The sequence below is a fragment of the Saccopteryx leptura genome, chromosome 4, assembly GCF_036850995.1.
Source record: "Saccopteryx leptura isolate mSacLep1 chromosome 4, mSacLep1_pri_phased_curated, whole genome shotgun sequence".
NCBI lineage: Eukaryota > Metazoa > Chordata > Mammalia > Chiroptera > Emballonuridae > Saccopteryx > Saccopteryx leptura.
Genome location: NC_089506.1, coordinates 217,305,611 through 217,329,589, shown reverse-complemented (window position 1 = coordinate 217,329,589; position 23,979 = coordinate 217,305,611). Strand labels below are relative to the sequence as shown.

At 50.1% G+C, this 23,979-nt stretch overlaps 1 protein-coding gene and 1 non-coding gene across 3 annotated transcripts; one reads left to right on the top strand and one right to left on the bottom strand.

Moving 5' to 3' along the window:
- The first annotated feature begins 1,135 nt into the window (after positions 1-1,135).
- CD2BP2 (CD2 cytoplasmic tail binding protein 2) lies at positions 1,136-4,189 on the top strand. Of its 2 annotated transcripts, none has more exons than XM_066383262.1 (7): positions 1,136-1,183; positions 1,715-1,825; positions 2,613-2,748; positions 2,870-3,027; positions 3,138-3,573; positions 3,711-3,817; positions 3,894-4,189. In XM_066383262.1, exons 2-7 carry the CDS (start codon positions 1,748-1,750, stop codon positions 4,002-4,004), a joined length of 1,026 nt encoding a protein of 341 aa, XP_066239359.1. In that variant the 5' UTR covers positions 1,136-1,183; positions 1,715-1,747; the 3' UTR covers positions 4,005-4,189. The 2 variants fall into 2 exon arrangements, with proteins under 2 accessions (XP_066239359.1, XP_066239360.1); XM_066383263.1 differs by lacking the exon at positions 1,136-1,183 and adding an exon at positions 1,331-1,625.
- Positions 4,190-7,070: 2,881 nt separating this feature from the next.
- TRNAS-AGA (transfer RNA serine (anticodon AGA)) lies at positions 7,071-7,146 on the bottom strand. The gene has a single exon. It is a non-coding gene; the product is annotated as a tRNA-Ser (tRNA).
- Between the last annotated feature and the right edge of the window lie 16,833 nt (positions 7,147-23,979).

The window sequence follows — 23,979 nt, the reverse complement described above, 5'->3', positions numbered from 1 at the left end:
ACAGCAGGCCTTTTTTTTTTTTTTTTTTTTTTTTTTAAGCAAGATGTCCCCCGAGCTTGGAAACTGTGTTCTGTATCCATGGAAGAAAGTGAGCACGGACTTTCAGTGCAGTTTCATGGTAGTGCAATCTGGAGGGAACACGGGCAGGAGAGAGGAAGGGTGGTCCGTCTTGTTACCCTGGGGCCCCCATGCTGCCTTCCTGTGGTTCCAGTAGGCTCTTCCTGGGCACAGCCTTAGCTTAGTGGGGTTCAGACTCAGTGTCCTCGAAAGCTTGAGGTCTTGTCCCTACAGCACCGAGACCCACTCCTCCCACTTCCCCACCCCAGCTCTGCCTCGTGGGCCAGATTACAGAGTCTGGCTAGGGGCCAGTGGGCTGGGGCCGTTTGCTGAGGGGCTTCATTCTGTGGCTTGGGTGGAGAGAGAGCCTCTGGTGTCCTTTTCCAGGCCAACCTGACATCAGGGAATAAGAGTCTGGCCTGGGTGCTGGGCACAGGTGCCACTGCCACCTCTCCAGTGATGGCCCTTCCTACCTCACCAACGAGAAACTCGCCCAGGAGCTGGGCGTGACGTAAATGACTTTCCCTGGATCCTAATGGGAGCTGATTCGGAAATGCCCCACAGGGTCAGGGGTCTCCAGGCAGCCGGGCTTCCCCTCGGACAGGAGCGCGGCTACCCCTGACTAGGAGAGGTCAGACAACTGGACGCTGAGGGTGGGAAAGCGGGCTTTCCGGTGAGATGCAGAGGGGCGCAGCGCCCTTGGCCAGCCCTGGGGGAAGGTGACGCGCCGGAGCCCACTGGCCCATCTCGGACTTTGCTCCCCACGGTGACTGGGCGCCCCTTGAATGGGCTCCACTTTCTCCCCAGAGCCTCCACTGCTGCGGAGGGGATCAGAACCATTTCGGGCTGTCCCTCTCGACCGACGGGGGTGCATATGTTCACACGCCCCGTCTCCTCGCCGTAGTCGTCCCAACCAGCTCATGTCACTCCTGGGAGGAGGGGTCTCCCCGCTCACCACAGACTCCTGCCCGCTTTTCAGTTGATCCTCCCACTAGAGTGAAGCCACTTCCGGTCTCCGCTGGCGCTTTCCGCGGTTCTCTTCCGGGTGACGGCGGCCCGTGCCCCGGATGTTGCCCAGGGCGAAAGCGGCTCCCCTTTCCTTTCCCAGCCCTCCCTGGGTCCTTAGGTGAGCGTGCGCGGGTGCGACTCCCGAGTCCCTGCGGCTCTGCCGTCTCTCTAATTTGTACACAGAGCCTGGGACGGTCCGGGGCCACGCCGCGGAGTTAGGGGGATCGGCGCGGCCAGGGCGCTAAGCTGGGGCTCGCGGGGTCTGGGGGAGTTGCAGGGGCTCGCGGGGTCTGGGGGAGTTGCGGGTGGAGGCGGGTGTGAGCCCGCGGACCCGCGTCGCGCCCGGGACTGCTGGGGCCAGGGATGGGGGTGGTCCTGTGGGGAAGCCGGCCTTCTTTCGTCAAGGGTGGCGGTGCCCGTGGGCGCCCCTCCGCGCGCCCGCCCCGCGCAGCCTGCTCCAGCAACTCTTGGATGGCAGACCAGGTCCCCGGCGCCTCTGGGCTGCCAGTTCCCCTTTCAGTCTCCGGTTCTGTGCCCCTTCCCCTCGCAAACCGGATCTAGTACGTACCGGGGGGCATGTTTGCTCAGCCAGGGGCCCTCTCGCGGTGAGTGTCCTCTCCCAGTTCCCTCACTCTGCACCCTTTTTCAGATCAGTTTGTGGGGGAGGCCTCTCGGTTCAGTCATGTCAAAGAGGAAGGTGACCTTCCAAGGCGTGGGAAATGAGGATGATGAGGATGAAATCAGTGTCCCCAAGAAGAAGGTGAGGCTTCGCTCCTACGTTTTGGGGAAGAGTGAGGGGGAGAAAAAGGAAACTAGAAGCCAGAAGAGGGAAAAAGCGTTGGGGACAAAGAAAGGGTAGAAAAGGCCAGCTTTTCCAGAATTCTTTGAGAAATAGGTTTGGAGAATGTTCAGTTTGAGTCCAGATTCTAGAGCATTTTGCTGAATAGTGTGGGTGCTAAGAAAAAAAATACCACTTTTTCTCCCACCTTGTTTGTTCTAGCTGGAGCAAAAGTGAACAGAGAAGGGTTAACGGAGGGAAATAAAATTTTAATACGTGCATTTGGGAAATTCACATAAGCATGAAAATTTCGAAGATGGTGAGGCAATTATTAGGTATATGTGACATTTGGACGAAGGAGTAAAGGCGAGGAATGGGGTCTCAGATTGCAGAACTGAGTGGGCAATTTACAGGTAGTTGGGGAAAAGTGGAGCGGAGCATACATGGCAGGCAAATTCTTCTGGGCAACTCAGGAAACAAATCACAGGGAGTATCAGCTAAAAGGCTCCTGCATGAAGCCTTTTATTTACCGTTCTGATTTTAGATTAGGCTCAGGTGAACATGCTAAGATTTCTTTTCCACGGTAGGTTTTTCTGTCTGTATCTTTTAGGCAGGAAAGGGGGGGGGGGCAGAGGTTCTTTCCAAGTCTTGTTCTTTAGTAAACAGATTAAAACTAATATCCCAAAAAGGCAGCTTTAGGGTGGCAAAACTTTGGTTTCCTTCATAGCCAGTAACCTGAGTCTCTGGACTGTCTGACTCCTGCTCACAGCTGGTGGACCCTGTGGCTGCGACAGGAGGTCCTGGGAGCCGCTTCAAAGGCAAACACTCTTTGGACAGTGATGAGGAGGAGGAGGATGAGGAGGGATCCAGCAAATATGACATCCTGGCCTCGGAGGATGTGGAAGGTGAGCTATGCCCAAGAATTGACTCTGCTGGGGAACAAATGGGCTTCTGGGAATGTGGGCAAAGGAGGCTCCTGTCTCCTCTTTGCATGCCTCGCACGGACGGCCTGTGTTTTTGGTGCAGGTCAGGAAGCAGCCACACTCCCTAGTGAGGGAGGTGTGCGGATCACACCCTTCAACCTACAGGAAGAGATGGAAGAAGGCCACTTTGATGCTGATGGCAACTACTTCCTGAACCGGGATGCTCAGATCCGAGACAGCTGGCTGGACAACATTGACTGGGTGTGGCTTATGGGCTGGCACGGGGTGGGGGGCTGACGGCAGCACGTGCTCGGGCCCTGCTGGCGGTTTATAGAAAATAACACTCCCTGTCCCCTATTTTCACACTACAGGTGAAGATAAGGGAGCGGCCACCAGATCAGCACTCACCGTCCGAGTCAGAGGAGGAGGACAGCCTGGGCCAGACCCCACTGAGTGCCCAAGCCCTCCTGGAGGGCCTTCTGGAGCTCCTGTTGCCGAGAGAGACAGTGGCCGGGGCACTGAGGCGTCTGGGGGCCCGAGGAGGAGGCAAAGAGGGTAGCAAGGGGCCTAGGCGGCCCAGTTCCCCCCAGCGCCTGGACCGGTTGTCTGGACTGGCTGACCAGATGGTGGCTCGGGGCAACCTCGGTGTTTATCAGGAGACTAGAGAACGGTTGGCCATGCAGCTGAAGGGGTTGGGGTGCCGGACCCAGGGACCCCCTGACCCCTTACCCCAACCTTCTCTGGACATGTTTGCTGAGGACGTGGCGGAGGGAGAGCTGGAGACACCAACCCCTGTCCAGAGGGGAGGTGAGATTCAGGGGCAGGGAGAGGCGCTGTGGGCAGAGGCAGGACACTTGAGGCCCAAATGGCTTTGCTTGTTATTTTTCATTAATTACTTCTCTGCCTGTTACTTTTCCTTTATCTGTTTTGCTGTGCTTGTTTAGAAGCAGAGTCGTCGGGAGGTGTTCTGGAGGACGTGATGTGGGAGTATAAGTGGGAGAACACCAGGGAGGCTGAGCTGTACGGGCCCTTCACCAGCACCCAGATGCAGGTGAGCCGCTCTCCTCCTCTTCCCTCCCGGCCCTCACCCAGCAGTCCTTCTCCATTTCTGCCCTCTCCTCCCGCAGACCTGGGTGAACGAAGGCTACTTCCCTGATGGAGTTTATTGCCGGAAGCTGGATCCCCCTGGCGGACAGTTCTACAATTCCAAACGGATTGACTTTGACCTCTACACCTGAGCCTTCGGAGGGCCGGTGCGGTGGTCCCTGCTTTCCTGGACTCTGGAAGAGGCCCCAGCTGCCTCAGGCAGTGAGGATGTTGGGGGCCACTCTTCACTCAATTTTCCTTTCCCAATAAAAGCCTTTAGTTGTATATTAGGTCCTTGGCTGTGCTGATGGCCAAAGCCAGGGACCTCCCCAGCCCCTTTGGACTCTCCCCTGATCTTCGCTGTTTTCTCATGACGTTCCTTTGCGGGACTTTCTGGTCCCTGGGACCCTCTCATCTTTGTTTACCGCTCCTGGGGGCACAGACGGCTGTCCTGCGACCTGTGGCCTCTGCACCTGGACTCTCACCATCTAGATGTCCTTTCTCTCGTGTTCTTCTCCAGTATTGGGCCTTCCTATTTTGCTGTTCTTAGATTTTTTTATTTTTATTTTTATTTATTGATTTTAGGGGAGGAAGGGAGAGAGAGAGACAGGAACATCTGTTCCTACAGTGTGTGCCCTGACCGAAGATTGAACCAGCAACCTCTGAGCTTTGGGGTAACGCTCTAACCGACTGAGCTGGCTGGCCAGGGCTGTTCTTAGGTCTCTGGCTTATACGACCTAAGCCATACAGGATAGAGCCCCGGCAGTGGAGGTTTCAGGCCTTGAAGGGCTGGGACATCTGTTGGATATAAGCAGGAAGCCTGGTATTCATTAGTGCCCCGCTGTCTCAAGCTCCTCAGGTGAAGTGCACACTCATTAGTGGCACTTGAAGGACCCTTCAAGGCCACCTGAGGCAGCAGTCCATTGAACAGGCACTGAGAGGGGCAGTACCTCAGTGGAACTTACACAGTGAGGAGAGGGTTGGCCCGAACTCACCGGGCTCCTTCCCCAGGCTTGCTTCATACCAGGTCATTACTGCCTGGTGTTTGAGCCCCTGAAGCTTATATTTCCTGGGATCCTGCAGTTGGGAACTGAGATAACTGGGCTGATTCCCTTCTAGGAATTCAGAGTTGAGGGGGGGCAGATATAATTGTGTAGCGTGGACCTGACCACCCCCACCCAGCTGTGCTGCCTTAGGCCTCCTTATTTGCACTGTTTGGGTGATAACTTCTCACCTTGGCTGCCCATTGGAATCTCAGGGGGGCTGCAAAATGACTCATCAGAGAATCTGAATGAATTACTCTAGGTCAGGGGTCCCCAAACTTTACACAGGGGCCAGTTCACTGTCCCTCAGACCGTTGGAGGGCTGGAGTATAAAAATATGAACAAATCCCTATGCACACTGCACATATCTTATTTTAAAGTAAACAAAACGGAACAAATACAATATTTAAAATAAAGAACAAAAATTTAAATCAACAAACTGACCAATATTTCAATGGGAACTATGCTCCTCTCACTGACCACCAATGAAAGAGGTGCCCCTTCCTGAAGTGCAGCAGGCCGAATGGCCTCGGGGCCATATGCAGCCCGCGGGCTGTAGTTTGGGGACCCCTGCTCTAGGTAGTGGCCTGGAGGTTGGGTCTTCTGAAAGCCCCTGGGTGTTTCTGCTGTGTGGCCAGGTGGAGACCACGGCCTGACTCCCACGAGTTGAGAGGTTACACCTGGACAGGGCCAGTTCCTGGCCCCTACTGTGGCAGCACAGCTGAGCATGGGTGTGGCCAGGGCTCAGGGGAGCTGAGCACCAGAGCCGTGGGTCAGCTGTTAGTCCCCAGGGTGGAAGGAGCCAGGCCAGGAACTGGGGAAGATGGCTCGGGTGGGGCTGCGTGATGTTCTAGTGGGGCCTCCAGCTTGTGTGATAATTAGACCTGCACTTAATGCCAAGCCAGACCTGGTTTTCATTGACTCCAGGGTGCCTTTGGTTATAAGATGGCTTACATTATATCATTAAGAAAGGAAATCCTACCAATTACAGTTGTAAGATGTCACTGATTAGTCTTGGTCAGGTGGCAAAGTTGGTTAGAGCATTGTCTGAAAGTGCAGAAGTTGCCAATTCAATCCCTGGATAGAGCACAGATCGAAGTTCCTGTCTCTGTCTCTGGTTCTCTTAAGATAAAAAGGTATCCATTGGTTCAAAGGTGCATCCTGATTTCAGAAGTAACAGTGAAAAGCAGGTGTCTTAGGACCAGTGAAACAGTGTCACCTTCATATTGCAGTGAGTAGCTCATGGGAGGTGCTTGGGGTTTGGTGAATAGCTGGGGAGCCGAGGGCCAGCTGTCCTGGGTCCTCCAGGTGCCTCAGGCTCCACCTGTCCGGAGCTCACCCTCCCCTCAGAGCCTGCTCCTCTTCACCTCACTTAGGACACCCTGAGTGGGCAGAATAATGGCCCCCCAAAGATGTCCGCATTCTCAGCCTCAGAACCTGTAACTGACCATACGTGGCCAAAGGGACTGGGCAGAGATGATTCATGATTTTGAGATGAGATTATCACATGGGTAATTAAGGTGGACCCAATGTAACCACAAGAGCCCTACCAAGTGAAAGAGGGAAGCAGGAGGGTCAGTGTGAGAGGGGGTGCAGCTGTCACCCTGCTGCAGTCTTTGAAGACGGAAGGGCCGTGTGCCCCGGGCTGCAGCAGCCTGCGGAAGCCAGAAAAGGCGAGAAAACGGATTCCACTAAGAAACGTACCCCTATTGACAGATTTTAGCCCAGCAAAAATCATTTTGGACCTCTGACTGCTAGCCTTCTAAGATAATGTGTGGAGTTTTGTTTGTTTTTTGATGAGACAGAGTCAGAGGGACAGACAGGAAGGGAAAGAGATGAGAAGCATCAATTCTTTTTTTTTTTTTTTTTCATTTTTCTGAAGCTGGAAACAGGGAGAGACAGTCAGACAGACTCCCGCATGCACCTGACCGGGATCCACCCGGCACGCCCACCAGGGGCGACGCTCTGCCCACCAGGGGGCGATGCTCTGCCCATCCTGGGCGTCGCCATGTTGCGACCAGAGCCACTCTAGCGCCTGAGGCAGAGGCCACAGAGCCATCCCCAGCGCCCGGGCCATCTTTGCTCCAATGGAGCCTTGGCTGCGGGAGGGGAAGAGAGAGACAGAGAGGAAAGCGTGGCGGAGGGGTGGAGAAGCAAATGGGCGCTTCTCCTGTGTGCCCTGGCCGGGAATTGAACCCGGGTCCTCTGCACTCTAGGCCAACGCTCTACCGCTGAGCCAACCGGCCAGGGCAGAAGCATCAATTCTTTGTTGAGGCACCTTATTTGTTCACTGATTACTTTCTCACATGTGCCTTGGGGGGGGGGGCGCACAGCAGAGCGAGTGACCCTGACCCCTTGCTCAAGCCAGCGACCTTTGAGCTCAAGCAGGTGAGCCTGTGCTCAAGCCAGCGACCTCAGGGTTTCGAACCTGGGTCCTATGTGTCCCAGTCTGACACTCTATCCACTGCGCCTCCGCCTGGTCAGGCTAAAATGTGTGTTTTTAAAATTTTTGTTATTTCACTGATTTTAAAAGAAGGGGGAGAGAGAGAAACATCTCTCTGTTCCTGTATGTGCTGTGACGGAATTGAACTGGCAACCGCGGTGTATTGGGATGTGCCGTAGCCAACCGCGCTATCCAGCCAGGGCTAAAATGTGTCGTTTTAAGCCATTGAGTTTGTGGTCATTTGTTAATAGCCCTAATAACTAAGGCACACTCCACCCAGCTGAATGCCCCCCCTCATGAATATCACTAAGTTTTCCTGTGGCCATGTCTCTCTTTTAATCCTCTGTCAGCGCCTAACTTCCTTCGTTTTTTAAAAGCTGTATATGTGTATACGTATAAAATTTTAAAGTAAGTAGGCTTTTTTTTTTTAAGCTTATTTATTTATTTATTTATTTATTTTACAGAGACAGAGAGAGAGTCAGTGAGAGGGATAGACAGGACAGACAGACAGGAACGGAGAGATGAGAAGCATCAATCATTAGTTTTTCGTTTCGCATTGCGACACTTTAGTTGTTCATTGAATGCTTTCTCATATGTGCCTTGACCGTGGGGCTACAGCAGACTGAGTAACCCATTGCTCGAGCCAGCGACTTTGGATCCAAAGTGGTGAGTTTTTGCTCTAACCAGATGAGCCTGTGCACAAGTTGGCAACCTCAGATCTCGAACCCAGGTCCTCTGCATCCCAGTCCAATGCTCTATCCACTGCGCCACCGCCTGGTCAGGCTAAGTAAGCTTTTTATATTTTATAATAGTTTTGTAGATTTACAAAACAGTTTACCAGAGCAGTACAGAGAATTCACTCAGTGTCTCCTATTAACACCCTTCAGAGGTACCTTTGTTACAACTAACCAACAGCAGTACTATTTTTGACCTTTATTGAGATATCCACCCATGTAAGCAGTACGATTCAGTGGTTTTGAGTATTTTCAGTGTTGTGCAATCATCACTACTGTCTCATTTTAGGACATTTGGCCTACCCCGAGAGCAACCCCACCCTCAGCAGCTCCCATCACTCCACCCCCCACACACACCCTCCGGTCTCTGGCAACCACTCGTTCACTTCCTTCTCTCTAGATTTGCCTAGTGTGGACACTTCCCATAAACGGGTCATGCAGTGTATGGTCTTTTGTGTCTTCCGTGTCTGCTTCTTGCACTTAGCGTGTTTGCAGGATTCCAGCATGTACAGTAACTACTTTATTCTCTTCCATTGTTGAATAATATTCCATTGTGTGGCTGCATCATGCACTACTGTTAACTAAACCTCACACTTCAGTCGGCTCCTAATTCCAGTTTTTCCTGAATGTCCTGTGTCTGTTTCCGAACCCGTTCGAGGACGCCACGTGCCACTTCGTTGCCAGGCCTCTGGCCTCCTCTGCTCTGACAGTTCCTCAGGCTTGTTTCCGTTGACCTTGAGAGTCTGGAGGAGTCCTGGCTAGGTATTTTGTAATATATTCCTAAAATTTGGGCTTGTCTGGTGTTTTTCCCACGATTAGATTTGGGTTCTGGGTTCTGGGAAGCAAGATGCTGGAGGTGAAGTTCCTTGTCTTTTACCGAAACCTCAGATGGCTCCACGTTAGTTAACGAGCTTGACGCTGCCTGAGGTCTTCCATGTCCGGGCTGCAGCCGGTCCCTCCACTGCCTTTGTTTCCTTCCGCCCCTGCCCTCGCACGCTGGCCCCACGCCGGGCTCGGCCTGCTCCTGGTACCGGGCAGCAATCTCATCTCTCCGGGCTGGGCCGGTGCCGCCTCTCCTGACTGCCTGGGAAAACCAGCAGCTATCTGTTGTGACTCAGCTCTAGGCCTCCTTCTCCACAGGCTTCCTGACTCCCACTCCTCACGTGGGAGGAGTGACTCATCATTTTTCCCCCTGTGCCCAACGCACAGATGTCTGCCCTCACCGCAAGCCGTTTCTCCCGGTCTGTCGCCACCAGTTAGCTTGAGACGGGATCAGTGCTGATGAATGGAAAGAGAACGAGCCGGTTCTGTTCCGGTTCTGTGCGTCAGGTGGAGAGGGGGACCTGTCGGGCTGTCTGTCTTCGCTGCCTCAGAGGGGATGCGGTGTGACCTGGGTGGGACGTATACAGGTGTCTAGACCCAAGAGTCTCCCAAGGGCCAGAGCAGTGGAGTCATTAGGGTCACTCTAACCCCTGGGAGTGTCACCGAGCCACGGGCAAATTTACAGGAGGGGCTCAAGGTCAAAACTGCAGATGTTATTGCTGCACCTGGGACCCCAAACTGTCTGGCAGGCCATTTCCCAGGACGGTAGCAGGAGTAGGCGAAGGTGACTCCGGGCGCTCCTGGTTGAGGGCCAGGGTACCACACTGCCCCGGGCATTTGGTGGCTCCCAGGGCAGACAAGCACTGTGGAGGAGCCCCACAAGGGACTAGATTAACAACGGGTCAGGCTCCACAAAGCCGGAGGAGTTTGGCGAAGCCTTGAAGGCGTGGATGTATCTGCCATCCCTTCCAGACCCGCCCGGCCGACTCGCTGCCTCATTGCGCAGTTACTGAACCCAGGCTCCCAGGCAGTGGGGAGGCCCGACCCTGAGCAGCTGGTCTTCCGTTCCGCTCCCTGCTAGACCCAGCTGGGGCCTGGAGAAACCAGCTCTTTCTGATGCTGAGGCCCGAGAGGAATTTATCACCCTCTCCAGAAAGATTTTCCTGACCCCCATGTTTGAGTAAGGCCTCCTGTTACGTCAGTGGTCCCCAACCCCAGGGCCACGGACAGGTACTGGTCTGTGGGCCATTTGATACCGGTCCACAGAGAAAGAATAAATAACTTACATTATTTCCGTTTTATTTATATTTATATTTAAGTCTGAATGATGTTTTATTTTTTAAAAATGACCAGATTCCCTCTGTTACATCCGTCTACGGCTTACTTTTGACGCTTGTCTTGGTCACGTGATACATTTATCTGTCCCACCCTAAAGGCTGGTCCGTGAAAATATTTTCTGACATTAAACCGGTCTGTGGCCCAAAAAAGGTTGGGGACCACTGTGTTACATGGTCCCATAGGTCCCTGTGTTTTCCCTTTGTAACCCTTCTGGATGGCAGCAGCTGGTTCTATGAGAGCTGGAACCACGGAAGCCCGTGTATCCCCAGCACTGAGTGCCATGCCTAGCAGATAGTAGAAGGTTAATGAGTATTGGTTGGAAAGGATTTAGAAGGATGGTCCAAGGTGGAGGTCACATCGGCTTCACGCTCCCAGTCTCAGCAGATTGATAATGGCCCAAGGGAGGAAATTGAGAAGGGGGGGTGGTACAAAGGACCGTAACAAATTTAAATTGGAATACAAAGGGTCTCAACAAGACTCCTCCTGTTCCAAGTGCCATGAGCTCCGAGCCCAGCCTGAGTTTCCAACTTTGTCTCCTTTCTGTCCCCTCCTTATCCCGACTACGGCCCAGCCGGCCCGGCTCCCTCTCTTCTGTTGAGGGTGTTTCTTTCCTCTTCCTGGAATACCCACTCCAGACTCGGCCACGGAGCCCTCCACCTCCCCTCCTTCTGCCCTCCTCCTGTGAGGGTTTATTTGACCCTTTCTTAAGCTCATGGAACACAGTTTTTGTCCGCTAGTGGAAACAGACCACTGACTCATACTAGGTTATGTATGTGAAAGTGATTGTCCTGAGTCCACAGTCCTCCAAACTCAAGGGGTTGATACTAAATAACTTCTTTCTTTTTTTTTTCAAAGTGAGAGGAAGGGAGATAGAGAGACAGATTCCCTCATAAGTTCAGACCAGGATCCACCTGGCAACCTCCATCTGAGGCCAATGCTTGAATCAACTAAGCTATCCTCAGCACCTGTGGTTGATGCTCGAACCAACTGAGACACTGGCGAGAGGGAAAGAGAGAGAGGGGGGAAAAAGAGAGAGGGGGGGAGTGGGGAAGGAGGAGGAGAGGGAGAAAAGGGGGAGAGAAAGGGAAAGAGAAGCCATGACTGGGGATTGAACCCAGGATGTCCACATGTGGGGCGGATCCTATATCCACCAAGCAAATCAGCCAGGGCCTAAATAACTTCTTAAAGTAATTTTTTCAGCAGCAAACCTATCTTTTTCTTTTTCTTTTCAGTGAGAGAGGAAGGGAGAGAGAGAGAGAGACAAGCAGATGGAACATCAAACTGTTCCTGTATGTGCCCTGACTGGGGACTGAACCTGCAACCTTGGTATATTAGGATGATGCTCTAACCAACTGAGCTACCCAGCCAGGGCTACTACTACTCTTCTTCTTCTTTTATTTATATTTTTATTTATTCATTTTAGAGAGGCAGAACGGGGGAAAGGGAAGGGCAGGGGGAGGAGCAGGAAGCATCAACTCCCATATGTGCCTTAACCAGGTAAGCCCAGGGTTTCGAACCGGCAATCTCAGCGTTCCAGGTCGATGCTTTATCCACTGCGCCACCACAGGCCAGGCCCACTTCATTTCTTTTTAAAGCTGAATGTTATACCAAAAGATATACTACATTTCGTTTATCCATTTATCAGTTGGTGGACATGTAGGTTGTTTCTGCTTTGGGGCAATTATAAATAGTGCTTTGTGAACAAGTTTTTGCATGTGTATAAGTTTTTATGTTTCCAATTCTTCTGGTTATATAGCTAGAAGTGGAATTTTTGGGTCATATGGTTATGCCCATATGGTTAAAAACGTTTAGTATTTTGAGGAACTGCCAAACTTTCACAAAGTGGCTGAACCATTACATGTTTCCATCCGCAGTGTTTGAGGGTTAAACATTTTTACTTAAATGTGGGGTTTTTTTGTTTGGGTTTTTTTTTTTACTTTTCTAAAGCTGGAAACGGGGAGGCAGTCAGACAGACTCCCGCATGCGCCCGACCGGGATCCACCCAGCACGCCCACCAGGGGGCGATGCTCTGCCCATCTGGGGCGTCGCTCTGTTGTGACCAGAGCCAGTCTAGCACCTGGGGCAGAGGCCAAGGAGCCATCCCCAGCGCCCAGGCCATGTTTTGCTCCAGTGGAGCTTTGGCTGCGGGAGGGGAAGAGAGAGACAGAGAGGAAGGAGAAGGGGAGGGGTGGAGAAGCAGATGGGTGCCTCTCCTGTGTGCCCTGGCCGGGAATCAAACCAGGGACTTCCTCACGCCAGGCCGACGCTCTACCACTGAGCCAACCAGCTAAATGTGTTTATTGAAAATACCACTACAATAAATAGAATTCCAGTACCACCTGTTAAAAATAAAAGGTAGCTGGTAAAAACATACTGTTAAAATGAAACAGGGCTATAAAAGTCTGGAAACTTTCTCCACATGCCCCAAGCAAGGCCTGTTCCCTAGTAACAGGGGAAGTCAGCGTGAGAACATATTGTCACCAAGCTGAGGCTGTCTTCTGAGCATAAAAGGATTGGAAGAGAATGGAAAGGGAATCACTTTTTTACTTTGACTTTGTGTTTAACGTAGGCCTGAGACTTCTTAAAAACATCTGAAGGGAATGAGGGTATCCACCCGATACTTTGGGAATGCCAGACTGGACTCCCTCTGCATCACGCTTAACACAATGTGGAAACGTTTTCTGAGCACACCCTCAAGGGACCACAGGACCCTCTCCCCCTAGACGTGCCCCCACCAGAAGAGGTCACTGCTGACTCAGGTGGCACAGCAGGCAGCCGAGGCCCACCAGCAGCAGTCCCCCCACAGGGAGCATCTGAGCAAGAAGAGGAGCAGCACCACGGAGGTCAGGGCCTCCATGGTGTGGTTGCCGAGATAGCACTGGGGTTAGCCCAAGTTCATCAGCTTCTGGCTGAGGTCACTGAAGAGGGACTGAGCAGCACTCAGCCTGGCCCCACTCCCCAGCCCAGCTTCCGAAGACCAGGCTCCCCAGTGCTGCCCCCTGGCCCCTACTCAGAAAGCTCTGTGGAGCGGTGCAGCTCAGAGCCGGGGTAAGAGTCCGCACACAGGGTTGTCTTGGTGCGCAATCTCCCCAGTGGCCAAAATCTGCGCCATGCTCCTGCAAGCTCTGGGCTCCCTTTCCTCGGACCTCCAAAAGCCAGCAGGGGCGGCTCGCAGACTCAGGCCGGCCAGGTACTGTGCTCCCAGGCCGTTTCCTGAACACTGTGTCTCAATGTCTGTTAGAACAGTTGAGAATCAATAACAGCTGACACTGGATTCCCGAATATGTAAAGCAGATGAGAAGTTCCTTGGTTCTGCCGGATGCAGGGGCATTTACCAGTCAGTGCCGGCCGGAAACAGGAGCCAGCTCAGACGGTTCCGGAGCAGAACCTCCTGTGATGATTGAAATTTCTGTATCTGCACTCGTTGAAGTCTCTAAATATTCTAAATTGATAGCCCTGGGTCTGATTAGATCAGTGGTCGGCCAACTCATTAGTCAACAGAGCCAAATATCGACAGTACAATGATTGAAATTTCTATTTATTTATTTATTTATTTAATTTTTACAGAGACAGAGAGTGAGTCAGAGAGAGGGATAGACAGGGACAGACAGACAGGAACGGAGAGAGATGATTAGTTTTTCATTGTGTGTTGCAACACCTTAGTTGCTCATTGATTGCTTTCTCACATGTGCCTTGACCACGGGCCTTCAGCAGACCAAGCAACCCCTTGCTGGAGCCAGCGACCCTGGGTTCAAGCTGGTGAGCCTCGCTCAAACCAGATGAGCCCGCACTCAAGCTGGCGACCTCGAGGTCTCGAACCTGGGTCCTTCCGCATCCCAGTCCGACGCTCTATCCACTGCACCACCACCAGGTCAGGCTGAAATTTCTTTTGAGAGCCAAATTTTTTAAACTTAAACTATATAGGTAGGTACATTCCTTATCGAGGTAGCGCCTGCACGTGGTATTCTGTGGGAGAGCCGCACTCAAGGGGCCAAAGAGCTGCATGTGGCTCGCAAGCCGCGTTTGCTGACCACTGGATTAGATCGATCGAAGCCTACACAGACCCCTGTAAGGGAGTACTCCAAGATCTGTACCAGCGCCTGGCTTTGAGTCCTGAGTCTACCCCTCGCCAGCTGGGTGACCATAGGCAGGTCACTTGAAGTCTCCGACCCGCCATGGCTCTCTCTGTAATTGGAGTGGTACCCATGTCAGTGCTGGCCCTCTCCTCTTAATCAACACTCACTCTGGAGGTGAACTCATCCGGACTCCGGGCTTTAAACACCATCCAGGTGCTGATGTCCCCCAAATGTATATCTTGAAGTCTTCACTTGGGTATCCAATAGGCATCTAAAATTGAGCATGTCCCCAGATGGACTCTTTATCTTCCCCTCCAAACCTGCCCCACCCCAGCCTTCCCGTATCAGAAAACGACAATTCAGTTCTTACAGTTGGTCAGGCCCAGTCCGGGGTGTTGTCCTCAAACTCCTTTCTCTCTCACACCCCCGTACCCCAAATGTTAACAAACCCTGTTGGTTCTACCTCAGAAGATATTCGGCAGCCGGGCTCTTCTCTCCACCTCGCCGATCATCCCGACTCGGACCTGGGCGTCTCTCATGGGGCCCGGGGCAGAAGCCTTCTCCCCGGTCTCTGCTCCCACCCTCCTCCCCACCTCCCCAGCTTCCCTGTAGCACCCAGAAGGGGACTTTTCAAAGGCAGTGCTCTCCAACAGCTCTCCACTGACTTGGAGCAAAAGTCCTCAAGATCCTCAGCGGATCTGGCACTGTTTCCCCTCCGACCCCCTTTCCCACCCTCTCTCTGTTGTGTGTCCTGCTCCAGCCTCACCAGCCGCCTGGGGGGGTCTCCATAACGCGCCAAGCGTAACCGACCTTCCGGCCTCTGACTGCCTCGTCCTGTGGAGAGCCCTTGCCCGGGACTGCACTGTCGGCTCCGGCACTCCCCACGTTTCTGCTCACACACCACCTGCCTGTAGGAATGAAGGTTCCTCGGCCCTCCTTTCTGCCTTTTTTTTTTTTTTAATTGTAATTTCTTTTTTTTTTTTTTTTTTTTCTTTTTCATTTTTCTGAAGCTGGAAACGGGGAGAGACAGTCGGACAGACTCCCGCATGCGCCCGACCGGGATCCACCCGGCACGCCCACCAGGGGGCGATGCTCTGCCCACCAGGGGGCGACGCTCTGCCCATCCTGGGCGTCGCCATATTGCGACCAGAGCCACTCTAGCACCTGAGGCAGAGGCCACAGAGCCATCCCCAGCGCCCGGGCCATCTTTGCTCCAATGGAGCCTTGGCTGCGGGAGGGGAAGAGAGAGACAGAGAGGAAAGCGCTGCGGAGGGGTGGAGAAGCAAATGGGCGCTTCTCCTGTGTGCCCTGGCCGGGAATCGAACCCGGGTCCTCCGCACGCTAGGCCGACGCTCTACCGCTGAGCCAACCGGCCAGGGCTTAATTGTAATTTCTTAAAGACATCCATTTTTATTTATTTATTTATTCATTTTAGAGGGGAAAGAGAGAGAGAGAGAGAGAGAGAGAGAGAGAGAAGGGGAGGAGGAGCAGGAAGCTTCAACTCCCATATGTGCCTTGACCGGGCAAGCCCAGGGTTTTGAACCGGCGACCTCAGCATTCCACTGCGCCACCACAGGTCAGGCCCTTTCTGCTTTATGTTCTTCCGTGATACCTAACATTATATATTTGTGCAGAGTCTCTGTCTCATTTTGGGAGAAGGTCACCTCCAGGAGGACAGATGGCTGGCACTTTATTTGGTTCATTACTATAGCATATGCTTCACACATGTATTCAACAACATTTGTGGAATAAATGAACACATTAACAAACATTGTGAGGTAAATCTGTTCTTGTCATTCTAAAGGTCAGGACAACTAGGACTCAGAAATGTGTCCAAGTGCACATAGTTAAAGACTGGTGGTGTAGCCTGACCGGGTGGTGGCGTAGTGGATAGAGCGTCAGCCTGGGGCGCTGAGGTCCCAGGTTCAAAACCCCGAGGTTGCTGACTTGAGGGCAGGCTCCTCCGGCTTGAGTGCAGGCTCACCAGCTTGAGCTTGGGGTTGCAGGCTTGAGCGTGGGATCATAGACATGATCCCAAGGTCGCTGGCTTGAAACCCAAGGTCACTGGCTTGAAGCCCAAGGTTGCTGGCTTGAGCAAGGGGTCACTGGCTTAGCTGGAGCCCCCTGGTCAAGGCACATATAAGAAAGCAATCAATGAACAACTAAGGTGCTACAAAGAAGAACTGATGCTTCTCATCTCTCCCTTCCTTTCTGTCTGTCTGTCTCTCTCTCTCTAAAAAAAAAAAAAGAAAGACTGGTCGTGTTGCCTTCAGGCTAACGTGATGACTCCGCGGCCCAGGCCTTTACTCATGACGGACGCATTGTCCATTGGCCATTACATCCACGACATCAACTGGTGGGAACTGGTGGGAAGTATGTTCTGCATGAAAATCAATTTTAGAAGTGAGTGCCAAGAAAACACTGATTCCTTTTTTGAGAACTCATCATGCAAATTCTTCCTTCCAGGGTCAGCCCCAGGAAGCTCAGTCAGATGTGAAGTTGGTTTCTCCATTAGCCCTCTCTTCAGCTTGACTTTTTTTTTTTTTTTTTTTTTTTTTTACAGAGACAGAGAGAGAGTCAGAGGGATAGACAGGGACAGACAGACAGGAATGGAGACAGATGAGAAGCATCAATCATTAGTTTTTTGTTGCGTGTTGCGACTTCTTAGTTGTTCATTGATTGCTTTCTCATATGTGCCTTGACTGCGGGCCTTCAGCAGACCGAGTAACCCCTTGCTAGAGCCAGCGACCCTGGGTCCAAGCTGGTGAGCTTTGCTCAAGCCAGATGAGCCCACACTCAAGCTGACGACCTCAGGGTCTCTAACCTGGGTCCTTCCACATCCCAGTCCAACGCTCTATCCACTGCGCCACCGCCTGGTCAGGCCAGCTAGACTTTTAAAAAAAATTATTTACTGATTTTAGAGAGAAAGGAAGGAAGAAAGAGAGCAAGAGAGACAGGAAGGTCAGTCTGTTCCTGCGTGGGCCCTGACTGGAGACCGATCCAGCGACCTCTGCGCTGTGGGACGGAGCTCTGACCAGCCGAGCTGTCCGGCCAGGGCACACTGTATTTTCCCCACTCATCGATCGGTTGATGGATATCTGGATTGCTTCCATATCTTGACTATTGTAAATAATGTCGCAATAAACATGGGTGTTTTTGAATTAGTGTTTTCATTTCCTTTACATAAATACCCAGAAGCGGACTTCCTGAATCATATGGTGATTATGTATATATTTTTAAATTTTTGAGGAACCTCCATGTTTTTCATAATGGCTGCTCCTATTTCCATTCCCACCAATCATGCACAAGGGTTTCTTTTTCATCACATCCTCACCAACATTTGTTATTTCTTGTCCTTTTTAAAAAGATTTTATTTATTGATTTTACAGAGAGAGAAGAGAGGAGGAATAAGAAGTAGTTGCTTCCCTTTAGTTGCTCACTGCTTGCTTGCCGTATGTGCCTTGACCGGGCAACCTCAGGGTTTCGAACCGGGGACCTCGGCGTTCCAGGTTGGCACCCTACCTATCCACTGCGCCACCACAGGCCAGGCTATTTCTTTTCTTTTTAATAATAACCATTCTAATAGATGTGAGGTGATATTTCATGATGGTTTTGATTTGCATTTCCCTGATGATTATTGATGTCGAGCACTTTTTTCACGTATCTGTTGGCCATCTGTATGTCTTCTTTGAGAAAAACACCTATTCAGATCCTCTGCTTTTATTTGTTTATGAGAGAAGGGAGAGAGAGCGATAGAGATAAGAGAAAGAGAGACATCGATTTGTTGTTCCACTTATTTATGCATTTATTAGTTGAATCTTGTACATGCCCTGACCAGGGATCGAACTTATAACCTTGGCTTATTGGGACAATGCTCTAACCCACTGAGCTATCTGGCCAGGGCATCCTTGCCCATTTTGAATTCAGTTCTTTGTTTCTTTGTTATTGAGTTGTATGAGTTATTTACCTGTTTTGGATATTAACCCTTTATCAGATACATGATTTAAGAATATTTTCTCGCCTGACGAGGTGGTGGCGCAGTGAATAAAGCGTCGGACTGGGATGCGGAAGGACCCAGGTTCGAGACCCCGAGGTTGCCAGCTTGAGCGCGGGCTCATCTGGCTTGAGCCAAAAAAAGCTCACCAGCTTGGACCCAGGGGTTACCCAGGTCAAGCAAGGGGTTACTTCATCTGCTGAAGGCCCGCGGTCAAGGCACATATGAGAAAGCAATCGATGAACAACTAAGGAGTCCCAATGAAAAACTGATGATTGATGCTTCTCATCTCTCTCCGTTCCTGTCTGTCTGTCCCTATCTATCCCTCTCTCTGACTCTCTCTCTGTCCCTGTAAAAAAAATAATAATAAATAAAAAATTTTTGAAAAGAATATTTTCTCATATTTTTTAAGTTGCTTTTCCATTTGGTTGATGGTGTCCTGCTGTGAACCAGCACAGCTAGTAACTCCAGGTCCTGAGTGAGAATGATACGGAATGAAGAAAGTAGACTTAAAAAAATTGGGTGGGATTCGGAGGCATCTGCAAGCTGTTGGCAAGAACAGAGCAAAACAGCCCCTGGTTTGCTTTATTCTATAGCTATATGCAAATAAGGAAGTCGTGATACAAAGTCACACATCTGAGGCAAAAACAGGAATCCATTTAAGGCATAAACAGGAATCCCCCCACCATGCATAAGTGAAATCAACCAACATCCGAACGAAGAGTGAGAGGAAGGACATGCAAATTGCTTCTAGCAACTTAAGCAAGCAAGTGAAGTGGGGGGATGGGATGAGTGCAAATACTCAGCTTTATAGCCAATATGGAGATGGTAGCCAGGAGAACTTAGGCTTTTGCTAAGCCTCGAACTTACATCTCCCACAGTGTCTTTTGCCCTGCAGAAGTTTTAGTTTGATGTAGTCCTGCTTGTTTATTTTTTGCTTCTGTTACCTTTACTTTTGGTGTCAAATACGAAAAGCTTCACCAACACTGATGTCAAGGAACTTACCCTCTATGTTTTCTTCTAAAATTTTTATGAATTCTGGTCTTATATTCAAGTATTTAATCTATTTTGAGTGATTTTTGTGCAGTGTATGATAGGGGTCCCTTTTTATTCTTTTTCACGTTGCTCTCCAATTTTCTCAACAGCATTTATTAAAGAGACTATCTTTCTCCATTTGTATATTCTGAATTCTTTGTTGTAAGTTAATTGGCTGTATATGTGTGGGTTTACATCTAGACTGTCTAATCTGTTCCTTGGCCTATGTGTCTGTTTTTTATGCCTGCACTATACTGTTTTGATGACTACAGTTTTGTAATATAGTTGGAAATTAGGAGCCATGATACCTTTATCTTTATTTTTTCTGAAGATTGTTTTGGCTATTTGGGGTCTTTTATGTTTCCATTTAATTTTAGGATTGCTTGTTCTATTTCTGTGAAAAATTCCATTGAATTTATTTTCATTGAAGCTGTAGATTGCACTGGATAGTATGGACATTTTAACAATTTAAATTTTTCCAATCTGTGAGCACAGAATATCTTCCCATTTATTTGTGTCATATTCAATTTCTTTTCTTTTTTTTTTTTTAAGAGAGACAGAGAGAGAGAGAGTCAGAGAGAGGGATAGAGACAGAGAGAGATGAGAAGCATCAATCCTTAGTTTTTCGTTGCGCGTTGCGACTTCTTAGTTGTTCATCGATTGCTTTCTCATATGTGCCTTGACCACGGGCCTTCAGCAGACTGAGTAACCCCTTGCTGGAGCCAGCAACCCTGGGTCCAAGCTGGTGAGCTTTTGCTCAAGCCAGATGAGCCCACGCTCAAGATGGCGACCTCGGGGTATTCAATTTCTTTTATCAATATCTTGTAGTTTTTAGAGTATAAGTTTTTCACCTTCCTTGTAAAATTTATCCCTAGAATTTCATTTATTTATTATGTATGTATGTATGTATGTATGTATGTATGTATGTATTTATTAGCAAAAGAGAGAAAGAGACAGTCAGGGGCAGACAGACAGGAAGGGAGAGAAATGAGAAGCATCACCTCATAGTAGTGGCACTTTAGTTGTTCATTGATTGTTTTCTCATATGTGCCTTTCTCAGGGGGCTCCAGCCAAGCCAGTGACCTTGGGCTCAAGTCAGCAAGCTCAGTAACCTTGGGCTGCAAGCTAGTGACTTTTGGGATCAAACCAGTGACCATGGGGGTCATGTCTATGATCCCAAGCCAGCTCAAACCGGTGACCCCATGTTCAAGCTGGTGAGCCCACGCTCAAGCCAGATGAGCCCATGTTCGAGCCCATGTTCGAGCCGGCGACCTTGTGTCCTCAGCGTCCCGGGCCAATGCTCCATCCACTGTACCAGTGCCTGGTCAGGCTGGCTTGGTATTTCTTAACCATTAGATTTAGGTTACGCATTTTTTGCTAGGACTACCACAGAAGTGATGCTGTGTCCTTCTCAGGACCTCCTATCTGGAGCCACCTCATGTTGGTTTGTCCATTACTGGTGATGTTAACTTGCTCACTTGGTTAAGATTTCTCCACCTTGATGTTGCATACTTTCCCTTGGTAATGAACACACATCTTGTGAGGAGATACTTTCAGACTAAACTATCCTATATGCAACTCCCCTTGCCGCCCCAATTTCATCCAATGGTTTTTTTTCTTTTTCCTTTTTTGTTGTTTCTTATTTTATTCTTCTTTTTTAAAATTTTTTTATGGTTTTAACATCCATCCTACCTGAAGCAATGATCATTATGGTGGCTGTAAATTGGTCATTTTAAACTCTACATCCCTTTTTTAATTATTAGTTGGCTTTCCTCTGCTCTCCTTCCTCCTCCCAACCCCACCCTCCTTCATTCTGTGACTCCAATATTTTCAAAGTTAGTATGAACTCATGGGATCTTTCTTCATTCAGTGTATTAATTATTCATATTATTCATTTTGGTGCGCCGCGTCCTTGTTTTGGCCAGGGGGACCTCCTTCAGGCTGGCTCCTTGTCACCTGACACGTTACCATCATTGTCTGAGTGCTTCCTTACTTTCTAATGCGACGAGATGGCCCAGGGTCATCTGTACTTTCCCTGTCGCAGCCTTGCAATCAGCCATTTTCCAAGGAGCTCTGGTTCCTTTTCCAGGAGAATGGTACTCAGAAGCCAAGATCTGGTGTCAGGTGCTGGCCCTATTTTGAGGCCGAGAACAGAACTTGTAGATAGATTGGATGTAAAGTATAATAGAACAGAATCTCTATTCATGTTAGCTTTTTTAGACATTAGTTCCCTGAAGTCTTCCTGGACACTCCCTCAGGCTGAATCTAACCTCCATTTTAGCAAGTATTTTATTGTTTGAATTATTTATACACAAGCGTGTCTCTAAACACAGCATAGTAATTAAGTGTCAGACTGTGGTACTCTCCCAGAGATCCTTTACGCTTGGCCTTGGGCCCTTAGACCAACCTCATTTTGAAGTTCATCTCTAGCGCTTGTTAGTTGTCTGAACCTCAACACATTTCTTAACTGTTTGGTTTCTCAGTTTCTTCACCGGCAAATTAGAGTAATAATATGCACCTCACAGGGTTGTTGTAAAGAATACATGCTCTGTGAATGCGAAGTGTTTGGCACTGAGCCTGGCCCGTTCCACCTGCCTAAGGCCGGCAACCTAACCTCTTACCTCAGTTTCCGCACCTGTGTGATGAGCTGTGAGGAATAGCTGGACTCAGGCATACAGAACCTTTGGTTTGGTACCTGGAAAACTGCAGCTACCATAATTTCCAAGAGTATTTCCAAAGTTGTTTTTTTATTATTTTTTTTACAGAGACAGAGTCAGAGAGAGGGATAGGTAGGGACAGACAGAAAGGATCGGAAAGAGATGAGAAGCATCAATCATCAGTTTTTCGTTGTGACACCTTAGTTGTTCATTGATTGCTTTCTCATATGTGCCTTGACCGTGGGGCTACAGCAGACCGAGTAACCCCTTGCTCGAGCCAGCGACCTTGGGTCCAAGCTGGTAAGCCTTGCTCAAATCAGATGAGCCTGCGCTCAAGCTGGCGACCTCGGGGTCTCAAATCTGGGTCCTCCGCATCCCAGTCCGACGCTCTATCCACTGGGCCACTGCCTGGTCAGGCGAGTGTTTCCAAAGTCTTGCTCTTTGGTAATGTTTTAAGGCAACACCTCTTGTTCATATTCTCATCATCTCTCTCTCCCCCAGCAGGTCCGTAGTCTGGGCTGGTCAGACCCTGTGTACTGAGTGCTTCAGTGCAGACCCTGGATACATCTGCATCACCCCGCGTTGCCCTAGAACTGAGGTGCTGCATTGTGCCTGAGGAACATACAGCTTTGTCAGTGGAAATTTGATTGGAATGAAAATTTTGTCAAACATGAATTTTGCTTCAGAGATTTTTAAAATTTTATATTTATTGATTTTAGAGAGACTGAAAGGGAGGTGAGAGAGAGAGAGAGAGAAAGAGAGAGAGAGAAGATTGATCTGTTCCTGTATGTGCCCTGACCAGGGATCAAACCGGCAACCTCTGTGCTTCAAGTCGATGCTCTAACCAGCTGAGCTATCCAGTCATGGAGTCAGTGAATCTTTTTTTTTAGGTGAGAGGAGTGGAGATAGTGCAGACTCCTATATGTGCCCCTACTGGGATCCACCCAGCAACCCCATCTTAGGCTGACACTCGAGTACTAAGCTATTTCTGGTGCCTGAGACTGATGCACTCTAACTCAGCTATCCTCAGCGCCTGGGGCCATGTTTGAACCAATTGAGCCACTGGCTGCAGGAGGGGGGGAGCGATAAAAAGGGGTGGAGAGCCCTGGCCGGTTGGCTCAGTGGTAGAGTGTTGGCCTGGCGTGCAGGAGTCCCGGATTCGATTCCTGGCCAGGGCACACAGGAGAAGCGCCCATCTGCTTCTCCATCCCTCCCCCTCTCCTTCCTCTCTGTCTCTCTCTTCCCCTCCTGCAGCCAAGGCTCCACTGGAGCAAAGTTGGCCCGGGCGCTGAGGATGGCTCTGTGGCCTCTGCCTCAGGTGCTAGAATGGCTCTGGATGCAACAGAGCGACGCTCCAGATGGGCAGAGCATCACCCCCTGGTGGGCATGCCGGGTGGATCCCGGTCGGGCGCATGCGGGAGTCTGTCTGACTGCCTCCCCGTTTCCAACTTCAGAAAAATACAAAATAAATAAATAAATAAAATAAAGGAGGTGGAGAAGCAGGTGGTCACCTCTCTTGTGTGCCCTGACTGGGAATTGAATGCAGGATGCTCATATGCTGGGGTAACGCTCTATCCACTGAGACACCGGCTAGGGCCAATTTTTTTTTAAGATTGAAAAATTAGACATGACCAGTGGTGGTGCAGTAGATAAAACGTCAGCCTGGAATGCTGAGGTGGCTGGTTTGAAGCCCCGTCAAGGCACATATAAGAAGCAACTACTATGAGTTGATGCTTCCTGCCCCCCCCCACTTCTCTCTCCTCCCTAAATTTAATTTAAAAATAAAAAGATTAGAAAATTGGGAGCCTTTGTGCAGTCTTACAAAAAATTCTGTTGATATTTTTAGAATTATTATTATTTTTTTAGTGAGGTAGAGAGACAGAGAGAGTCAGAGACAGACAGGAAGGGAGAGAGATGAGAAGCATCAACTCATAGTTGCAGCACTTTGGTTGTTCATTGATTACTTCTCATACGTGCCTTGATTA